This window comes from Arachis hypogaea, chromosome 7 (genome assembly GCF_003086295.3).
Source record: "Arachis hypogaea cultivar Tifrunner chromosome 7, arahy.Tifrunner.gnm2.J5K5, whole genome shotgun sequence".
Classification (NCBI taxonomy): domain Eukaryota; kingdom Viridiplantae; phylum Streptophyta; class Magnoliopsida; order Fabales; family Fabaceae; genus Arachis; species Arachis hypogaea.
In genome coordinates, this window is record NC_092042.1 from 79,848,440 (window position 1) to 79,866,661 (window position 18,222).

At 32.6% G+C, this 18,222-nt stretch overlaps 2 protein-coding genes across 3 annotated transcripts; both read right to left on the minus strand.

The window, feature by feature from the left end:
• Nucleotides 1-457: 457 nt before the first annotated feature.
• LOC112703622 (increased DNA methylation 1) lies at nucleotides 458-9,913 on the minus strand. 2 transcript variants are annotated; one of them, XM_025755169.3, is made up of 9 exons: nucleotides 9,333-9,913; nucleotides 5,138-7,934; nucleotides 4,329-4,452; nucleotides 3,811-3,893; nucleotides 2,337-2,578; nucleotides 1,957-2,043; nucleotides 1,567-1,666; nucleotides 1,206-1,398; nucleotides 458-1,127 (listed from the first exon to the last, which is right to left on the minus strand). In XM_025755169.3, exons 2-9 carry the CDS (start codon nucleotides 7,715-7,717, stop codon nucleotides 499-501), a joined length of 4,038 nt encoding a protein of 1,345 aa, XP_025610954.1. In that variant the 5' UTR covers nucleotides 7,718-7,934; nucleotides 9,333-9,913; the 3' UTR covers nucleotides 458-498. The 2 variants fall into 2 exon arrangements, with proteins under 2 accessions (XP_025610954.1, XP_025610955.1); XM_025755170.3 differs by having other exon boundaries at nucleotides 4,329-4,449; nucleotides 9,333-9,894.
• A 5,693-nt stretch (nucleotides 9,914-15,606) lies between these two features.
• Nucleotides 15,607-16,474, minus strand: LOC140174426 (secreted RxLR effector protein 161-like). Its single transcript, XM_072198883.1, has 2 exons — nucleotides 16,215-16,474; nucleotides 15,607-15,979 (listed from the first exon to the last, which is right to left on the minus strand). Exons 1-2 carry the CDS (start codon nucleotides 16,472-16,474, stop codon nucleotides 15,607-15,609), a joined length of 633 nt encoding a protein of 210 aa, XP_072054984.1.
• Nucleotides 16,475-18,222: the final 1,748 nt, after the last annotated feature.

Genomic DNA, 18,222 nt, shown 5'->3' on the forward strand with positions numbered 1-18,222 from the left:
TTGATATAAATATTGCCAAACATAAATCACTTAACGCAAACTTACTTTTCATCAAAATTAAGTTTACAAAATCAATTTTCATCAAAATCAAGTTTACAAAATCAATTTTATTCAAACTCCCGTTTGCAAACTGTAATCCAAACACACACTAAATTTTCACAATATATTAATAATAGATCAGAAGTTCAAATCTTACCAACTTAGGTTGATCTAGTAGTTTGAGCTAATATGCTTAAGCTGATCTAGTAGTTTGAGCTAATATGCTTAAGCAAATATCAAAAGTTCAAATCTTACCTTATATATACATCAACCTATTAGCTAGTAACAAATCCTTAAATAGAACTCCAATTCGCGACGAATTAATCATTAACTTATCATATTGAGAAATATCCTAGGGAATAAAAAAACAGTTTTCCTTATACTCTATGCTAAAACATAAATTATGAGCATCACACCATTTCCACAAAAAAAAAATCTATTTTTTTTTCAACTCATCATTCAACTTGCAGACTTTGCAAATGTTCCAAAAAGAGCAGTTTCACCTGATCGTTCAATACTAGAATCAATGTCAAAATTGCTGCCCACGAATGTTTTACAGGACAAATTTGAAAAATTACCCTGCACATTTGCATTTTCCTGAACTTCACCTACTTTGACATCCTTTTCCTCAATAACTAATACACCTGATTCAGCACCATCTTTCTTTACATTACAGTCCTCACTTGATTGCTGTCCCAACTTACACGCCGTTTGGATTTCGCTGCTCATTCTCAGTTCGAGCATGCTGTCTCCACCGCACAATTTATCAGACTTGTCCGAGACCATTACCGGGATGATCTCTGCTCCAAAACAGCTACTAATTTCTGTTGATTTTGTGGCGTCTAATCCAGTGTCGTCGTTGTTGATGGCTTGAGTGTTATCATCTCTGCTGGTTTCCCTGTCAGCAATGGTGTCTCTGTGATTCTTACCTTCAAGTTCTGCTGGTTTCCCTGACTTATCAGCACCCACGTCGTCAGTAGCAATGTCTCCAACATCTTCTAGTGCTGATTTATCCAGGGCCATTTCTTCGGAACTGATACCTACTTTGGTTGGTTCATTTGCTGCCATCAGTGATGCATAACAGATTCCTGTTTCAGTTGACAACAATGAATTTTAGTAATATTTTACAATCATAGCATGCTATAAATATACACAAATGAAAATACCTTCGGGTCTTTCCTTCTTGTACAAGGGTTTTTCAAGTAACACTGTTCCAGGAAAAACCATGAAGTTGATTTTGTTGAACTTCTGCTTTTCGGCGGCATCCACAGGTGTGAATCCAAATCCTTTGGTCCATGTCTCCACCAAATCTGGAATTGCTGCTACCACAAGCTTCTCTACCTTGACAGATGTTAGCATCTGCTAATAAAAAAATTGTTAAAATACAAAAGTCCTAAAAAAATACCAAACAGAGGAAAGTAGGAATGTTCAAACTAAAGAATGCAAACCAACAAGGAAGAAACTGGAACATAACTTTTTGTTTTAATGAAAATTTTGGATAGATACAAAACTTCGGGCAAATAATACCTCTTCAATTGAACTCACAAGGAGTCGGCACATTCCTTGCCGACGAAACCGACTGCAAGTTGCAATGAGAGGCATCTCAGCAACTGTAGTTCCATGCACCCTGCAAAGGAGAAATCCTTCATTTATGATGCAATTATACACCCATGGCAACTCAAATGAATAAAATTACTTTGACAATAACCTAATTCATTAGTAAATCATCTGGAAGGGTAAGCTGGAGAACAATTAAAAGGCATTCCACTAATTTGCTTTGCATATTTGATATTAGAAAAGTAGTTGAACTTGATTCTTGGATTCTCCCACATAAGTGTGTGTCAGGGATTGTATTCTAAATAGCACAAAACCTGCCATAAATTCCAGAAGGTAAAATATCTATATTATATGTTTTACCTAATACATGCTACAGATGTTAACACATCCTGCTTTTCCAATACCACAGTGTAAAACCCTTGAAAATTCAGGCGAGCAAAATCAGACCTGAAATTTAGAGATGCGAACTTTCAGATCAAAATGCAATAGAAGATACAGCAACAACAATAAAGTCATGTCCCATTAGGTGGGATAAGCTAAAATGCAATAGAAGATACTCCCTCTGTTTCAAAATAAGTATCACTTTCATGTCTAGAAATATTAATTTTTCAATGAACCCAAAAAGTGAAAGACAATTACAGAGGGAGTAAGGAAAACAAAATGTAAGAACCTCAGAAGATGAGGCATTGAAAAAGAGTTGCTGAGGCAAGGCAAAATTGTCATAGGAAAGAAGAACAAACCCCCAGTTGTACAATAGTTGGGGTATCATGTGTATGCCTGTTCTTGGATCCAACATCGACAAAAAACACTCCTCCATGATAGTAAGCGCAACAGCTAACTTAGTATTGCACACCGCCTTCAGGGCTAACCACTGGGTAGAATGAACCTTTTGGTCATCATGGATGCATCTAAGAAGCATCCATGAGAAGCCATTGGAAACATGATTAACTAACCCCACTTGAGATTGGAGACCAGAGTATACCTGCAAATTCCAAGTGTCAAGTCCTTGGATAGAAAATAACATTACAGTGTACAAGGAACTCATGCAGTCATGCTGTAAGATAGAACTGTTGCAATAAAACCAACACAGAAGGAATTAATGGATAATGCAATCCATTATACCATTATCTATAGCATCTCAATCACGCAGGCAAAAACATTCATCAGTAAATTTGTTGATCATTTACTCCTAGAGAATTTCTCTTAATGGCATGGATAAGATCCTAATGTTAAAACAAGCATAAGCTCCCTGTTGAATATAGCAAAAGCAACTCTAACAAATAAAAATTATTATTATTTGCATAAATGTCAAAATACTAGCATAAAAATGAAATTTATGTTACATACAAGACTTGTCTATCTTTTGCAAGAAACTGAAAAGGTTTTCACTTTTCTAGTTCACTTATAAACAGGCATCTACTACAATAATCCCCAGAAAGGAAGAATGTAAAATTTCGAGAAAAATATAACTTTGAAAGCTGTCAAATTCATTCTGATATTGTAAAACTATAAAAGGCAACAAAGCAACAGTCATGGAAACATTAAAGCAGAATCAAGCACATTGCTCTCAATTATAATCACCATAGAATAATTTGAAATAAGGATGACTCTGAATTTTAGTTAGAAAGTACAGTTTAAGAATCGCATTAATATGCTGAAGATTCATTTTATATGTTTCAATCTAAATATCAATATCTACCCTTAACATTTAATTTATTTCAAAAGTTTTTGATAAGTTTCAATTTTACCCCTACCGTTAATTTCCTTATGGTCAACAGTTAGTCAACTCTTTTATTCTTTTTCATATTTTATCCTTATTCTAATCATCAACTCTTCTTCATCATCATCACTTTTTCTCAATCCAACATCACCACAGTGCCACTACCGCACCCTCCCCCCCCCCCCCCAACCGGACAGTTGCCACCACCACCCACACTCACCAACCAATCACACTCACTCACTTCACTTGGTTACTGAGTCACTCATTCTCCAAAGCTTTCTTCAAACCATGCCATTTCCCCAACAATAATTCCCAATTACTCTACAGAGTATATAATAATAACAACAATAACAATAACAATAACAACAATAATAATAATAACAATAACAATAATAATAATAATAAGTAGTTGCGCCAACACCCCACACCACTGCCTCAAGAAATCAATTTCAAACGGAAGCCTGGAAACTTCTTAAGAAAAATTTAGCAAGTACCTCCTGACAACTCTGACCACAAAACCAAGTATCTGGAAGAAAGCCTTCTTGTTTATCTCTTTCTTTCAGGCATTTATCATGATCTGTTCAAATACATGTTAATAATAATCTGACAAAATCATTACTGAAGCACCAAAAAGGAAAAAGTGCATAAACTTTCAGCCAAGAGAAATCCTTCTTCATGAACAAATTAAGCAGTCAATAATAATAATAATAATAATAATAATAATAATAATAATAATAATAATAATAATAATAATAATAATAATAGTTAGGGAGGCATTGATCTGAGTGAATGAGGCATCCAATCACACTCATTCACTCAGATCAATGTCTGCCTAACAATAACAATAACAATAACAATAACAATAACAATAATAGTAGTAGTAGTAGTAGTAGTAGTAGTTAGGGAGGCATTGATATGAGTGAATGAGGCATCCAATCACCCACCAGTCTGGAGTGTAAGGAGAGTCAAATAAACAAGATCTATAAATGCAATGTGCACAGGGCATACTTACATTTATGTTCACATTGTGAACATTGCAATGAATCATACCCATCTGAAGCCTCCTTGTCCATGACCAATTTTCCACATATCCGACAAGTGCAATTTGTGCAGTACCAGTTGCCATCAGGGATCTCCTGATGTACAAGAAACAGTCATCATTCTTTCATGGTAGGGTGATAGAACTCCAACAATAACGACATCCACATAGTACAAAATATAAACAAGATCTAAAGAGGACAAGAAAAAAGGGCAGACTAGAACAACATAAATACACGCCTTTAAATCCTGATAACATAAAAAAGAAACTTGACCAGTACCCAGCCAGCATACAGTCAAAAAGTCAAGTGTGAATATGCTCACAGAATCTCCATACCAAATCAAAACAAATTAAGCGCATAGCTTAAGTGCTATTAAACAAGAAATTGCAAGTAAAATATATACCAGGGAACAAAATGACCTTACTCTTGACCACATAGTCAAGTTCATAGAAGTGATAGAGAACATCCACTAACCATAGAAAACCCTTACTACAATCTACTATAGTTTTCAAGCAATAAGTACAGATAAACATTCCTGACTCCATACAAGAAAAAAAGAAGTAATCTTCTACCACAATTTGACAAAGGAAGGGGCAGTACTACTTGTATGATGCTATTGTAAAAGACTATATATAGTATGTATATAAATAATAACTGTAAAGGATGACGTTATAACAATCACTTAATAGTAAGTCTAATTCCTAAAAAGTAGCAGAAAAAACAATATGAAAAACTAGGGAACATAAGAAAGAAACTAGCCTACTCCAGAAAGCACATATACCTGAGTGGACAAACAAGTCAGATGAAAAGTAGACGGACAGTTATCACAACAAATCAGCTCACCCCCCTCCCCACATAGGCCGCATGAGTCGTCATTTCTATCATCATTATCAACTTTCACAGCTTGATTCTGACTTTTCCTGGCTTTGTACTCAGAAGACCAAGCTTGAAGGAGGCACAGTGTAAACGGCTCACCAGACTCCATGAAAAGATTCAAGCAGGGACGATTCAGTGCAAAACCAGCATGAAATTTGAACTCTGATAATGTAAACACATTAGAACAACACTTGCACACAACACCATCCTTGGTAATCCTACCATCCTTAATGACAGCATCATCTTTAAGGCTTCGGTATTGAATCACATCATTTATAGATATCACACCATTCTCAATCAACCAGGACAAGACTGTCCTTGACCCCAAATAATACCTCTTGCCATCCTTATTGTGATTCCCTGCATTGCAAAGATTCCTTGGTAGCAACCGACATCTGCCCTTTTGGCTTTTAAGATTTCTCCGGCCTCTCAATTTGCCAGATTTTGCTTTAGAATTACCACGAATCATATTTTGGCCAGAATCCTTGTTCTTGAATATTGCTGAGACCAACAGATCATCATCTTTAATCCGGCATCTACTGGACTTATTCATTCCATTTATGGAGTAGTTTGGTTTCCTAATATGCTGGGATGCACCGACAGATGATAACTTCCTGCAGCTTCTTTTTGTTCCTGAATCGTCTACTAGATTATCGTGAGCCTCTTCCAACCCAAACTGAGTTCCACTTGGACCACCATTCAGTGATTGCATCTGCTCAGTAACAGTTGAGCCCACCATGTCACTACGGTATAACATACTCAGTTTGATCTGAGATACCCTTTTGCACCTCCTCCTCATTTTCTTCTTAAGAATAACACTGGTGGCAGAGCATGTCTTATCTGTCTCAGATACAGAAGCTGTTGAGATTTTTCTGCCCTCTCCATCACTATAATTAGACTGTTGAATAGCCTCAGAGTCATGAAAATGAACAAGGGCATGGCTTAATTCAGATGCATTCTTTTCCTGTGACATTTCCAATAGTACATCTCCCTCAATCCCATTATCTTCATCAACCCTTTGAGAATTTCCAACGTTAGCCTGGTGAACATCATTTACCTTAGACCCTTCAAGCATTTGTATTGAATTTCCCGAACTTGTAAGAATATCAAAAGAGCAAGCACTTTGCTGAGTGCCACTGCTATCTAATCCATAACCAGGTGAGAAAACTAGATCCATACTGCTTTTGTTTACAGAGATTTTTCTACAATGGTTTTCTATGCTGCTGGGATTCGCTACAACATATATATCTTCATCTGATTTCCGTTTACAAGCACTGTTACCCGAAACTAAAGTTCGAGTTAATTTGATTACTTCTCCCTTTTTCAGTGCACCAATCTTTCTATTAAAAAAAATTAGTACTACAAAGGGATCCAGAAGCCACCATTGATAAGCCAACATAGAAGCAGTCTCTAACTGGTTCATTCCTTTTTCAACATTTATCAGTGCAATGGACAAATCAGACCAAAATTGACTAATATCACTCCATTCCTTACATTCTTCATATGCTAAATTACATTTTTCAACAGACAGAAGCTGACCGCATAATCTCCAAGCCTTTGTAAATTCCCGGACAGTTTTTCCTTTTGGAGTCCTATAAACGGACTCAATGTATCGCCTACTAGGGCGTTTACGCTTCTCAACTGACCATCCTGCCGCTGTAAGCAACCGCAAAATATGAAACTGCAGCAAAGTACGAGGATCCTTTTTGTCCAGCTTTGATAATGAATCTGAAATATCCATGTCAGCAGATATGAAGTCTTTTGACATTTCTTCAGGATGTAAAGGATTCACAGCACTGATTGATGATGTCGTAACCACAAGCCTGTTTGCAAAGCTCTCCTGGGAAGCAGGAGAAGCAATTGCCTTACCTACAATCACCTCTTTTGCAACATTACTGTCTGCAGTTGCTGATTTACATTTTGTAGCATCTACATCACCCTTAGCCGCTGGTTTGCTCTGTAACACATTATGCTTCAACAGATAGCTACTAGATATCACACCACACTTGGATGATTCAACTAAATGAAAAGCAATGGGTTCACTATCACAGTCAGCATGAGATAAATTAGAAACTGTATCTTTTGAAAGTTCTGATGGATTCAAAACATTTTCTGAATCAGATCTACCACTAGGAGTTTCATGTAAAGAAAACTTCATTCGCTTGACATTCATTTCCTCGTCATTTTGATCATCTTCACATGTGAAACTCTTTGGCACACACCCCAAAGCAGTCTCTTTGGAATCTTGAATGGCATTAAGGTCCTCCTCGGGATGTTTAAATCTTGAAGATGAGGAGCGCAGTACAGCTGAAACTTCATTACTAGAGCAGAATGATTTGAAAGTGTTTTTTGCAGATTCACATTCAAAGTTGATAACTCCAGAAACAAGACACCTCTGACTAGACTGAAAAATGCCATTACTGGAAAAGACCTCAGTAAAAATCTGTCTTTCTTCATTAGATCCCTCCTCGCATAAGCCTTCCATTTGTTTGCTGATCGATATCTGTGCTGATTAATGCAGTATCACTTTATTTGCAACTGCTCTTGGTAATCTACATGTTGCTACATTAAGAAGCTACCTCTGGCTTTTTGTAAACAACCTAAGGAAGTAGTTGGCCATTTTTTCAGCTATAAACTAGTATTTTACAAACTCCGTCATTTCAAACCTTGGTTGACAAATAAAAAGACAAAGGCCTGATAATCTGCATAAGAAAGTGAAGTAAGTTATTACACTAACAAGATGCAGTTATTAATTAAACAAACAAATAAATAAATTTAAAAAGAAAAGGAAATCAAAACTAAAACATCCAAAACTGTTTAGCTTCTATATTGAAGTCATCCATATGTCATCCGAAGATAGAAATTCGTTAAATAGAAATTGTAATGTAATGAGAATAAATAAATAAATCATCAAGTAGGTATGTTTATTCCGTCGTACGTCTTTTCCTTTCCTCCCAAGTGAACTAAGCAGAAAGTTGGAGTATAAGTGAGAATTATGATTGTTTTCTTTGATGAACTAACATCATTGCCCTAAGAGCAATTTGGTATTATGATTGTTTCCTCCTTTAACAGAATCCGGTAGCAACATTTTCTTTGCCCCCAATTTAGAACAATTTTTCATTAGCAATCCAGTGGATAGGAAATTGGACACATTATTTTTAATGCAGCAGTGTTTCATAATATAGAGAAAGTTTCTCACTGACAAACATGCATTTAACCGAGGGAACGAGGATCAGACATGTTACGGTTTTCATGCAACAGCGCTTTCATGTTTCAACATTAGAGTTCGCTTCAAAACCATTAACTGGAAATTCACCCATTGTACTCTTCCTAAAAAATCAGAGTATTTATCATGTTTCCCTCGTGGAAGTTGCGGGGAATGGTCTTTAAAACAAGACAACAATGTCTAATAAACTTTTTTCTGGTTATATTAGCAAAGCAGTTTCATTAAACTGAGCAACATTACCTAGCAAGCAACACAGAACCGAAGACATGCAAAATGGGAAATCTGAATGAAATCAAAATACAAATTCAAAACATCCTAAATCCTACAAACCTTTCATAGTTTACACATATACAACGACATTTTCTTTAGACATTATGACATACAACACTGAAGTTGTCACCAAACTTCAACGACTAAAGTTCTGGAAATCTTTTTGGACAAGAACCTCATCCTTTTCCTCTTTTTTTTTCTTTTTTTTAAAACAGTAAAATAAAATTACATTGATTAACAAATACCAATTAATTGAATTAAGCATTCAATAGAGAGAGAGAGAGAGAGAGAGAGAGAGAGAGAGAGAGAAAGAGAGAGAGAGTCGGAATTGCAAAGGAAAACACAGAAATCAACATGCATGAACGAATAAGCAGCATTGAAACACAGAACAAAAATTTAGACCCAGAAATGGATGATAATGCATAAATCCAAAGCAAAAGAGCTAAGAATTAAGATTATGTCATAGATCAGGACCCACCAAGCTCAGATTTTCAATGAAATTCATAATCTGTGCCCAAGAGCCATGAAAATGAATCAAGCATTTCAACAAACACCAAATATGCATAAAAAAAAGTTTCAGGTTTAAAGCCCAAGAGAAACCCACCAGAATGGGAGAAGAAAAAGGAAACCCAATCAGAAATTAGGGTTCCTCAAATTTCTGCAGAAGCGGGTGAAAGTCTCTGAGCAAATAAATAGCACCAATTGAGGGATGCCATGGCTTCATTCATTCTATTCCATGCCCCTCTGCTGCATCAACAACACCACACACCTTTCAGAATAGAGAGAGCTTTGGGAAACTCACCCACACAGTGCCACACACCACACCACACCACACCACCCTGCAACAGATATGGAAAAAGAGTCTAACCCAAAAAAGACATAAAACACCCACTTTCTCTCTCTAGAAGTCTCTATTCTCTCTTTCTCTCTCTAAAATATGTGTATCTCGCAACGCATAAGCCTTGTTTCTCTCTCTTTTACAGAAGCATCTCCCATGTGACTATATGTGTAACTGTGTAAGTTAAGTGTTGTAATGTGATATTGTCATGTACTACTTACTACTGTGCTCTCATTTTTTTTCATTTTCTTCAATTTTCATTACCACTTGCTCTGGTCTATCTTCTTTTCTTTTTCTTATTTTCTGACAGGAAAGCCATCAACAGAAATTATTTTTAATACAGAGACAAAAATGATATTTTGATTAAATATTGGTATTTGAAATATATTAAAGTTTTATGAGTGTGTTGAAAAAAGAAGTATAGATAAACAATGAAAATATTAAACAATGTGAATAATTGATATATTAGATGTTCAATTCATTAGGTGTGCAAATGGGGTGAAAACTCAGGTGAAGTCGACTTCACGTGAAGTTGATATCTAAAAGTTTGTTAGATGAAAATTTAGTCAAATTAATCAAATCATCTAACGGCTCTCAAGTATCAATTTTACGTAAAGTCGACTACATCTGAGTTTCCACCGTGCAAATGGTTAGGTAGGTAATTTGACACTGTAGTTTGTTTTTATTTTATTAGGTCAATTTTAGATCTTATTGTTTACATTGTTTATAAAAGGCATTGTCTATCTAACAAAATCCAAAAAAAAAATATATGCGTGTTGGCCAAAATACTAACATGATGACATGTGTCTAATACGCACCGTGCATATTATAACATGCACTCTACATGTTAAATTTTCATATGTAAAATTCACCTACATATAATTACGCTAAATAATTCTATTTTCAAAGATATCAATATTTTTTTATATAAAAAAATTAGCCACCTATTAACAATGTCATTAATTTTAGATTATTAAATTAAGATCCTAAAAGGTGAAAAAATTAGTAAAATAATAAAATAAGAATTCACGCTTAAATTAAGATAATATAACATATATTTTATAAAAACTACAAAATCAATAATAATGATTAATTTTTTATTTTATCACTTTATCAATTTTTTTATTTTAAAGAATTATTTTCTTCAATTTTCAATTTTTTTATTATCACTTATTCTTGTCTTTGTCTTTCTTTTCTTCTTTTTTTTTAATAGAAATACCCATTAACAAAGTCATTATTAATCTTTATAATTTTTCTAAATTTTTAATTGGATATCTGTTGTAGTAGATAAAAATTTTATTTTTTAAAATTATTTTTATTAAATATAAATAATTTTAAAATATTTGTTTTTGTGTTTAATATAAAATAAATTATAAATAAATATTTTAAAATAAATATTTTTAAAATATTAATTCTTTTCAAAAAATGTCTAATAAAAATCTATTATAAATATTTATTTATGATAGAAATTTAATTATAAAATTATAAATTAAAAATATTTATTAAAAATTTAATAAAATTATAAAAATTAACGGTTATTAAAAATGAAGATTTAGCTAACTCTAGAAATCTTTTATTGAAAATTAAAGGTATGAAGTTTTCGATACTGTTATAGCGTATTTATCAAAGAAGTTTTAAAAACATTTATTTTTAGTAACAATATTCTTAGTTATTTAAACATTATGTTTTGAGTTAAACTTTTAGAAGGAAAAAAAATTATAAACAATAAATTTCATTAGTCAACTATTAAAAATGAATTGTGGTGTTTTAAAAAGTTTTAAATTTTTAATAATGTTTTAAAATATATATTAAAATTTTTAGTTTTTAACTATTTAAGAATGAGAAAGATAATAATAAAAAATTTTAATTATTAATTAATGAGACCATCATATTTTGAGGGAGGAGTTTTTTTTTGTTTTTTATGGTATTTCTCAATTCAATAAATTAAAAATTAATTTGTCATAGATCTAAATTTTATTTAAGAGTATATCGATATTTACTTAAATAGAAGAGTAAACTAACTACTTGACCAACTTAATTGGAGGAAGGAGTTTATTTATTGATTTATTCTCTATGGAAATATGGGCAATTGGGGCCCCTACTAAGGGAACATAAACCCATTTCACACTTCCATACATCTCACGATTTCTCGCATTGCATATCATATTCCACGTGAAATCAGACAAGAGAGTGGTAAGAGAAAATATGGGACACTTAAGATGGTATGCAATTTAATTTTCTGTATAATTTTTCATTCAAGATACACAAGGGTATATTATATAATTAATGCTAGACAGACAAACATTTCTTCTGTTTAATTAGTCTCTTTTTTTTTTTAGAATTTTTCATTGTGTAGTAGTTGGTACTTGTGTTTATAAAGTTGAATTACTTTCAAAAAAAAAAAAAACTAATGTATATACCACTACATTCATAAAAAATATTTAATATTTTATTTATATTTGAGGTATTTTTAAAAAAAATTAATAAATTTATTGCTTTTTATTTATGCAAATATTAAACAATAGTGTATAACAAAAAAAATTTATAAAATAATTAGATTAATTAAAAAAGCATAATATGCAATAAATTAACTTTTTAATTTCTATGAAAAAATATGCGTGCACATTTTTTTGTCTCCATTATTAATCGTTACACATTATAGGTTATATCTCTATTCTAATATTAAATAAAATTTAAATATTATTTATTTAAAAATTTCTATCCAAATATAAAAAAATATATATGAAAAACATAATTAATAACAGACAAATACTAATTGATTAAACAGTACCTAAACAATAATTTAATTTATCAAATACTTCTCTATACACAATATTAATTGTGCAATATTCAAATACCGCTTTATGATTCTGAATTAAAATCTCTATCTCTTGCTTGCTCTTAACTTTTGAAAGTGTTACATATAATTATCGGTGCGTAAAAATCGGTCTTAGTTTAACTTATATCCTTGAGTCTTGTTGATTGTCATACTAAAAGACACTATAAATAAAAATTATCTTATGTGAACTTGATTAAAATGCTATCATTATTTAGAACCATATTCATTTTTAGGATTAATGCAATGCTTCCTATTTATTATTTATTATTTACGAATTGACTATTAATTATGTGAAAAAAAATTAAATTAAAATTAAAATTGACCATTTATTTCAAATTCTAAAAGAACAATGATATTACTATTGGAATTACCATAGAAATAATCTGACGATAACATGGTGTGCAAAAATATATTTTGGCGCTAACATTACCGTCAAAAACATCTGACAATAACTAATTAATTTCTTGAGCTGGTAATCCGATGGTAAATATTTACGAACAAAGTTTATATCGTTAGATTATTTTTTATGATATATCAAACGGTAAATAACCATTGGATCAAGCTATGATCTTATTTGACACCACTACCATTGTTATATGACAATTTCTGTAATATTATATTATATGGTAGATGTGAAATCACAATGTAAAATGTTAAAAATGCACTATTAATAAAAAAGTATCAAAAGTTTATATCTCAATCCAATACAAAATAATCTTGTTGATAAATTTTTTATGACGAGATGTCACAGTCGAAAAAGAAGGATAAAAAGTCAAAATTACTTTTTTTTATTATAAAGGGACTACAATAAAGATAAGGAGGTAACACATTAATTACTCCACATGCAGCAGTGAAATATATATGTAAAGAGAACAAGAAACAAATCAAAGAACATATCATTTGTGGGTGTAAAAAAATTTATAAAATTATTTTATTAGATAATGTTAATAGTTTTGAATGAAAAAATATGTTTTTTGTACTGACAGTTAAACATGGTCTACAAATTATTAATAAAAGAAAAGAGATTCAATAGATGATATTAATATTTTTAAACATATTTAGTCAAGATAGCAAAAGAAATGATTCAACACTCATGAAAGATTATAAATAGACAATTTCATGGGATATTAGTTATTTGTCTAAAATTATTATTCAAGTACATCAAGTTTAGTTTATCCAAAAATATAAAAAAATATTGATCATCTTTTAAGAATGTCATTGGAGTAATTAATGGAACTTATATTCCATCTGCAATTAGTTCCACAGAGCAAGCCAAATTTGGTATTGATGTCATGTTGATAAAAAAAAAAGGTAGATAGTGAAAAAGATGATGATTTAGGGTTTAATTTGCTTCCATCCATCTCTGGTTTAGTTGGTTTTGTCATGTTATCATACACTTATTAGAAATAAATATTGTAAGTTATTATTATTATTATTATTATTATTATTATTATTATTATTATTATTATTATTATTATTATTATTATTATTATTATTATTATTATTATTATTATTATTATTATTATTATAAGATGAGTAATATAAGAGTCAAATATATACTTTAAACTTAAATGATATGTACAAAAGGTTTTAAAACTTATGCAAGTTACTAGTTATGTTTGGAAAATAGCAAAAATTATTTCTTTAAAAAAATCATACTTGGATAAAAAATTGAAAATAAATTATGATCGATTCAAAACAAATAATGATAAACTAAAACCTATATCATAATTAAAATCTAATTATTTTAGAATTGTGATCATTTCATTAATTTGACCTTGAATATTAAATATAATTCAATATAAATAATAATTTTATACTTATATTTATAATTATATAATTTAAATATGATATTTGTCATATATTTTAAGTTTAATTATTCTAAAAGTCTTTATAATTTTATCGAATTTTCAATCAGACTAATAATTTTTTTTAGTTGAGTCCCTATACTATATTAGATTTTGTAATTAAACCCTATTAACAGTAAATACTAAAAAAAATTATATGTAATATGAATTTACTAATTTGCCTATATCCTCCACTTATAGGGTTCATTTGACCTCAATGGCTGTGTCACTAGGAGATGGCGGCAATGGCGTTGTCGGAGCAGCAACAACAACATCGTCAAAAAAAGTGAATCAATGACAAACTCTCATACCTAATCATGGTCGCAGAGCGAGTTTTCGGCGGCTAACGAGGATGACTCGTTCAATACCGAGTGCTACGAGCGACTCCTTCAAGAAAAAGTGCCCCTAGCAGCCCCACTCTCAACGAGCGACCCTTTAGCCGTATCACGGTCGAAGTTTCCAAAAACCTCAACTGCGCTCTCTCCCTCCAAAAAACTTTAGTGGTGTCACCTTCATCTCTGCCTCAAACTTTCGCAAGGTCTTCTCTGTCGCCACCAAAACAAAAGCCATCTTTAAATTAAAAACCGAAACATACTATGCTTGATTTTTATGGAATTAAAAAACCAAAACACACTACTACATGAGTCGTGATTATGGACGGACCCTCTGGCAACCGTTTCAGTGATGAAGATTATCGATGGTCTGGCTATCAATAAATCTTGAAGGCGTCAGTAAATTTAGTTGGTTTTTTAATTTTTTTTCGAGGATTTATTTTATTGATGCCATAGCTATCAGTAAGACAGTAATCATCACTAAATTTCGGTGTGAGAAAATATTACCCGACGGCTTAACCATCTATAAATATATACATGGTGTTAATGAAATATTATATTTACCCACGACCTATAAGTTTAATTTAATAAAATGAATGAATTTAACGTTGTTAATTGTCGTCGGCAAAACTGAATAAATGAAATGCAGTGTTTCGCCGCCGTCGCATATCGATAAAGGGCGAATCAGATTTCAAATTCTCAACCCTCCCTCACCTTCCTTTCATTTCAGATTCTCATTTCTCTCTCAACCTTCTCACTACCCTCACTTTCTCTCTACATTGTCTCCCTCTTTGAAGCTTCGTTCAACATTTCATCACTACCATTGTGACAGTGGTGAGTTTCTCTTCTATCTAATTGGTTTAATTTGTTTATTAGTTGAATTTTTTCATTCGTTTTTTTTTTGAGTTTTGACCTAAATATATTTTTTCAATACTTATAATATGAATGGCTGACTGGTTGTCACAGAATAGAGTGATAGACTTTTGAAGCGGCAAACCAATAAAATTCATTAAGAAAGATAACTAACTAGCTTCACAAGTGGCAACAGCAAGAGACCTATATTCAGCTTCTGCAAAGGACTTAGTAACTGTGGTTTGCTTCTTACTCTTCCAGCTAATGAGAGAGTTCCCAAGCATGAAGAAATAACCCGAAACAGAGTAATGAGTATCGGCACAGGTAGCCCAATCAGCATCGGCAAATCCAGTGAGATGCAGATTAGAAGTAGAAGAGAAGAAGAGACCAGTTGCAGGTCGGCCTTTTAAATATCGGAGTACACAAAAAGTAGCCTGTAGGTGAGAAGTGGTTGCACAGTCCAAAAATTGGCTCAAATGTCCCACAGCATAAGAGATATCGGGTCTAGTATTTGTGAGGTAAAGGAGTCGGCCGATGAGCTGTCTGTAAACAGGGTTGTCTGTTAAAATGGTACCTGATTCCTTTGAGAGTTTCTAACTATAATCAAATGGGGGTAGAGAGAGGCTTGCAATCCAGATAACCAAAATTCTTGAGAAGGTCCATGGTGTACTTCTGCTGATAAATATGAATTCCAAAGTTAGAGCGTGCTACTTCCATTCCCAAGAAGTATTTGATATCACCAAGATCATTTATTTTGAATTTGTCATCTAAATTTTACTTGATGGAATTGATTTTGTCAATGTTATTCCCGGTTAAAACCAAGTCATCAACATATACTAGAATGGTAGTGAAGCTTCCAGATTGTTTCTTGATGAAGAGTGAATGATCATAAAAAAATTGCTTATAACCAGCATCCATAAGAGTTTGAGTGAGCTTAATGTTCCATTGCCTGCTTGCTTGCTTAAGTCCATATAGAGACTTTTGCAATTTACAAACCAAACCTGGTTGTGACACAGGCAAACCGGGTGGTATCTTCATATAAACTTCCTTGTCCAAATCTCCATGAAGGAAGGCAGTGTTGACGTCCAGCTGTTTCAAATGTCATTTCTTTGCCGCTGCTAATGCTAACATTACTCGTAGGGTAGTCATTTTGACAACTGGACTAAAAGTATCACCATAATCTACTCCTTGCACTTGAATGAATCCTTTTGTAACTAGTCTCGCTTTGTGCCTCTCTATGGTACCATTGTGATTGAATTTTACCCAAAAAACCCATTTGCAACCCACAGCCTTCTTGTCTTTTGGGAGTTCAGTGAGACACCAAGTTTTGTTTTGATCTAGAGCTGTCAATTCATCTTGTATTGCCTTTCTCCAACATTCATGTGCAGCCGCTTCCTCATAAGTGCTAGGTTCTTGATTTGAGGTGATGGCTAGAGAAAGTGACTTATATTTGGGGTTAGTTTATCATATGACAAGTGTTGTGAGATAAGATATAAAGAGTTAGAGTTGGCAAAATTGCTAGAGTAAGCTGTGTGGGTTGTCATACAATGATAGTCCTTCAAATAAGCAGGCGATTTCTTGACTCTTTCAGATTTTCTAGTAATGCAATCATGTGTGATGTCAGAGTGTTGTGATACATGTGCATTGTTAGTGTGTGGTGTGGTAATGAGTGCAATAGTGTGTGAGAAAATTGGTGAGTGCATTGAGCTTGAGAAATATTCATTTGAATCTGTGAGTGTGGTATGTGTGGGTGATTGACGTTAGGATTTTTGCTAGTAAAAAATTTTATAAAAATAGTCGCGTTGTAGTTATAGATTCTAAATCAACAGAAATCCCTTCGTGCAAACGTTTTGGTTGTCACAAGTAACAAATCCCTTTAAAATTGATAACCGAGTATTTAAACCTCGGGTCATCTTCTCAAGGAATTGTAGGGAGGTATGTTCTTATTATTGGTTATGAAGATTGTAAATCGGGGTTTTGAAGTTTGGGCAATGGGCACAGGTATATTTAAATGACAAGTAAAATAAATTAACAATAATAAAATCTCTTGGCAAGGTATAAGAACTGGAAGTCCTATCCTAGTTATCCTTATCAATTGTGATGAGAATTGGATTTTTCTCCCACTTTGTTAACCTCTAACTATGAAGGTAAGTTAAGTGGATGAATTAATTCGAATCCTCAAGTCCCAGTCTTTCCTTGGGAAAAGTTAGAGTTATTGGATCTCGAATCAATTCTTGAAGAATTCCAATTTTCAATCAACAATGAGTTTGATAACCCAAGAGTCACCAATTAATCAACCAAAGCCAAAAGGGAAAATATCTCAATTAAATTAAAAGCATTCATGTAAATAAAGCAATCAAACTACGTCTAAATATACATTCAAGTCATAACATGGAAAGGTTCATAAGCCAATTGGGTAATATAAATCAAATACAAATAAAAGTATTAGAGTAAATAAAAGTAGAAAATAAATATTGAAGGAATATAGAACCTGGAATGAAGATGAATTGAACTAAACTAATAGAAATCCTAAAATCCTAAATCCTAAGAGAGAGGAGAGAACCTCTCTTTCTAAAAACTACATCTAATCCTAAAATCGTGAATTATGAAAGTCTGATGAGTCTCTGCAAGTTTCCTGACTTTAATCTGTGTTTTTGGGCCGAAAACTGGGTTGAAATGCGGCCCAGAATCTCTGCCAGCGACTTTTGTAATTCTGCAGATCGCGCACATCATGCGATCGCGTCATCCATGCAGACGCGTCATTCGCGTTTTTCTCTGCCACGCGT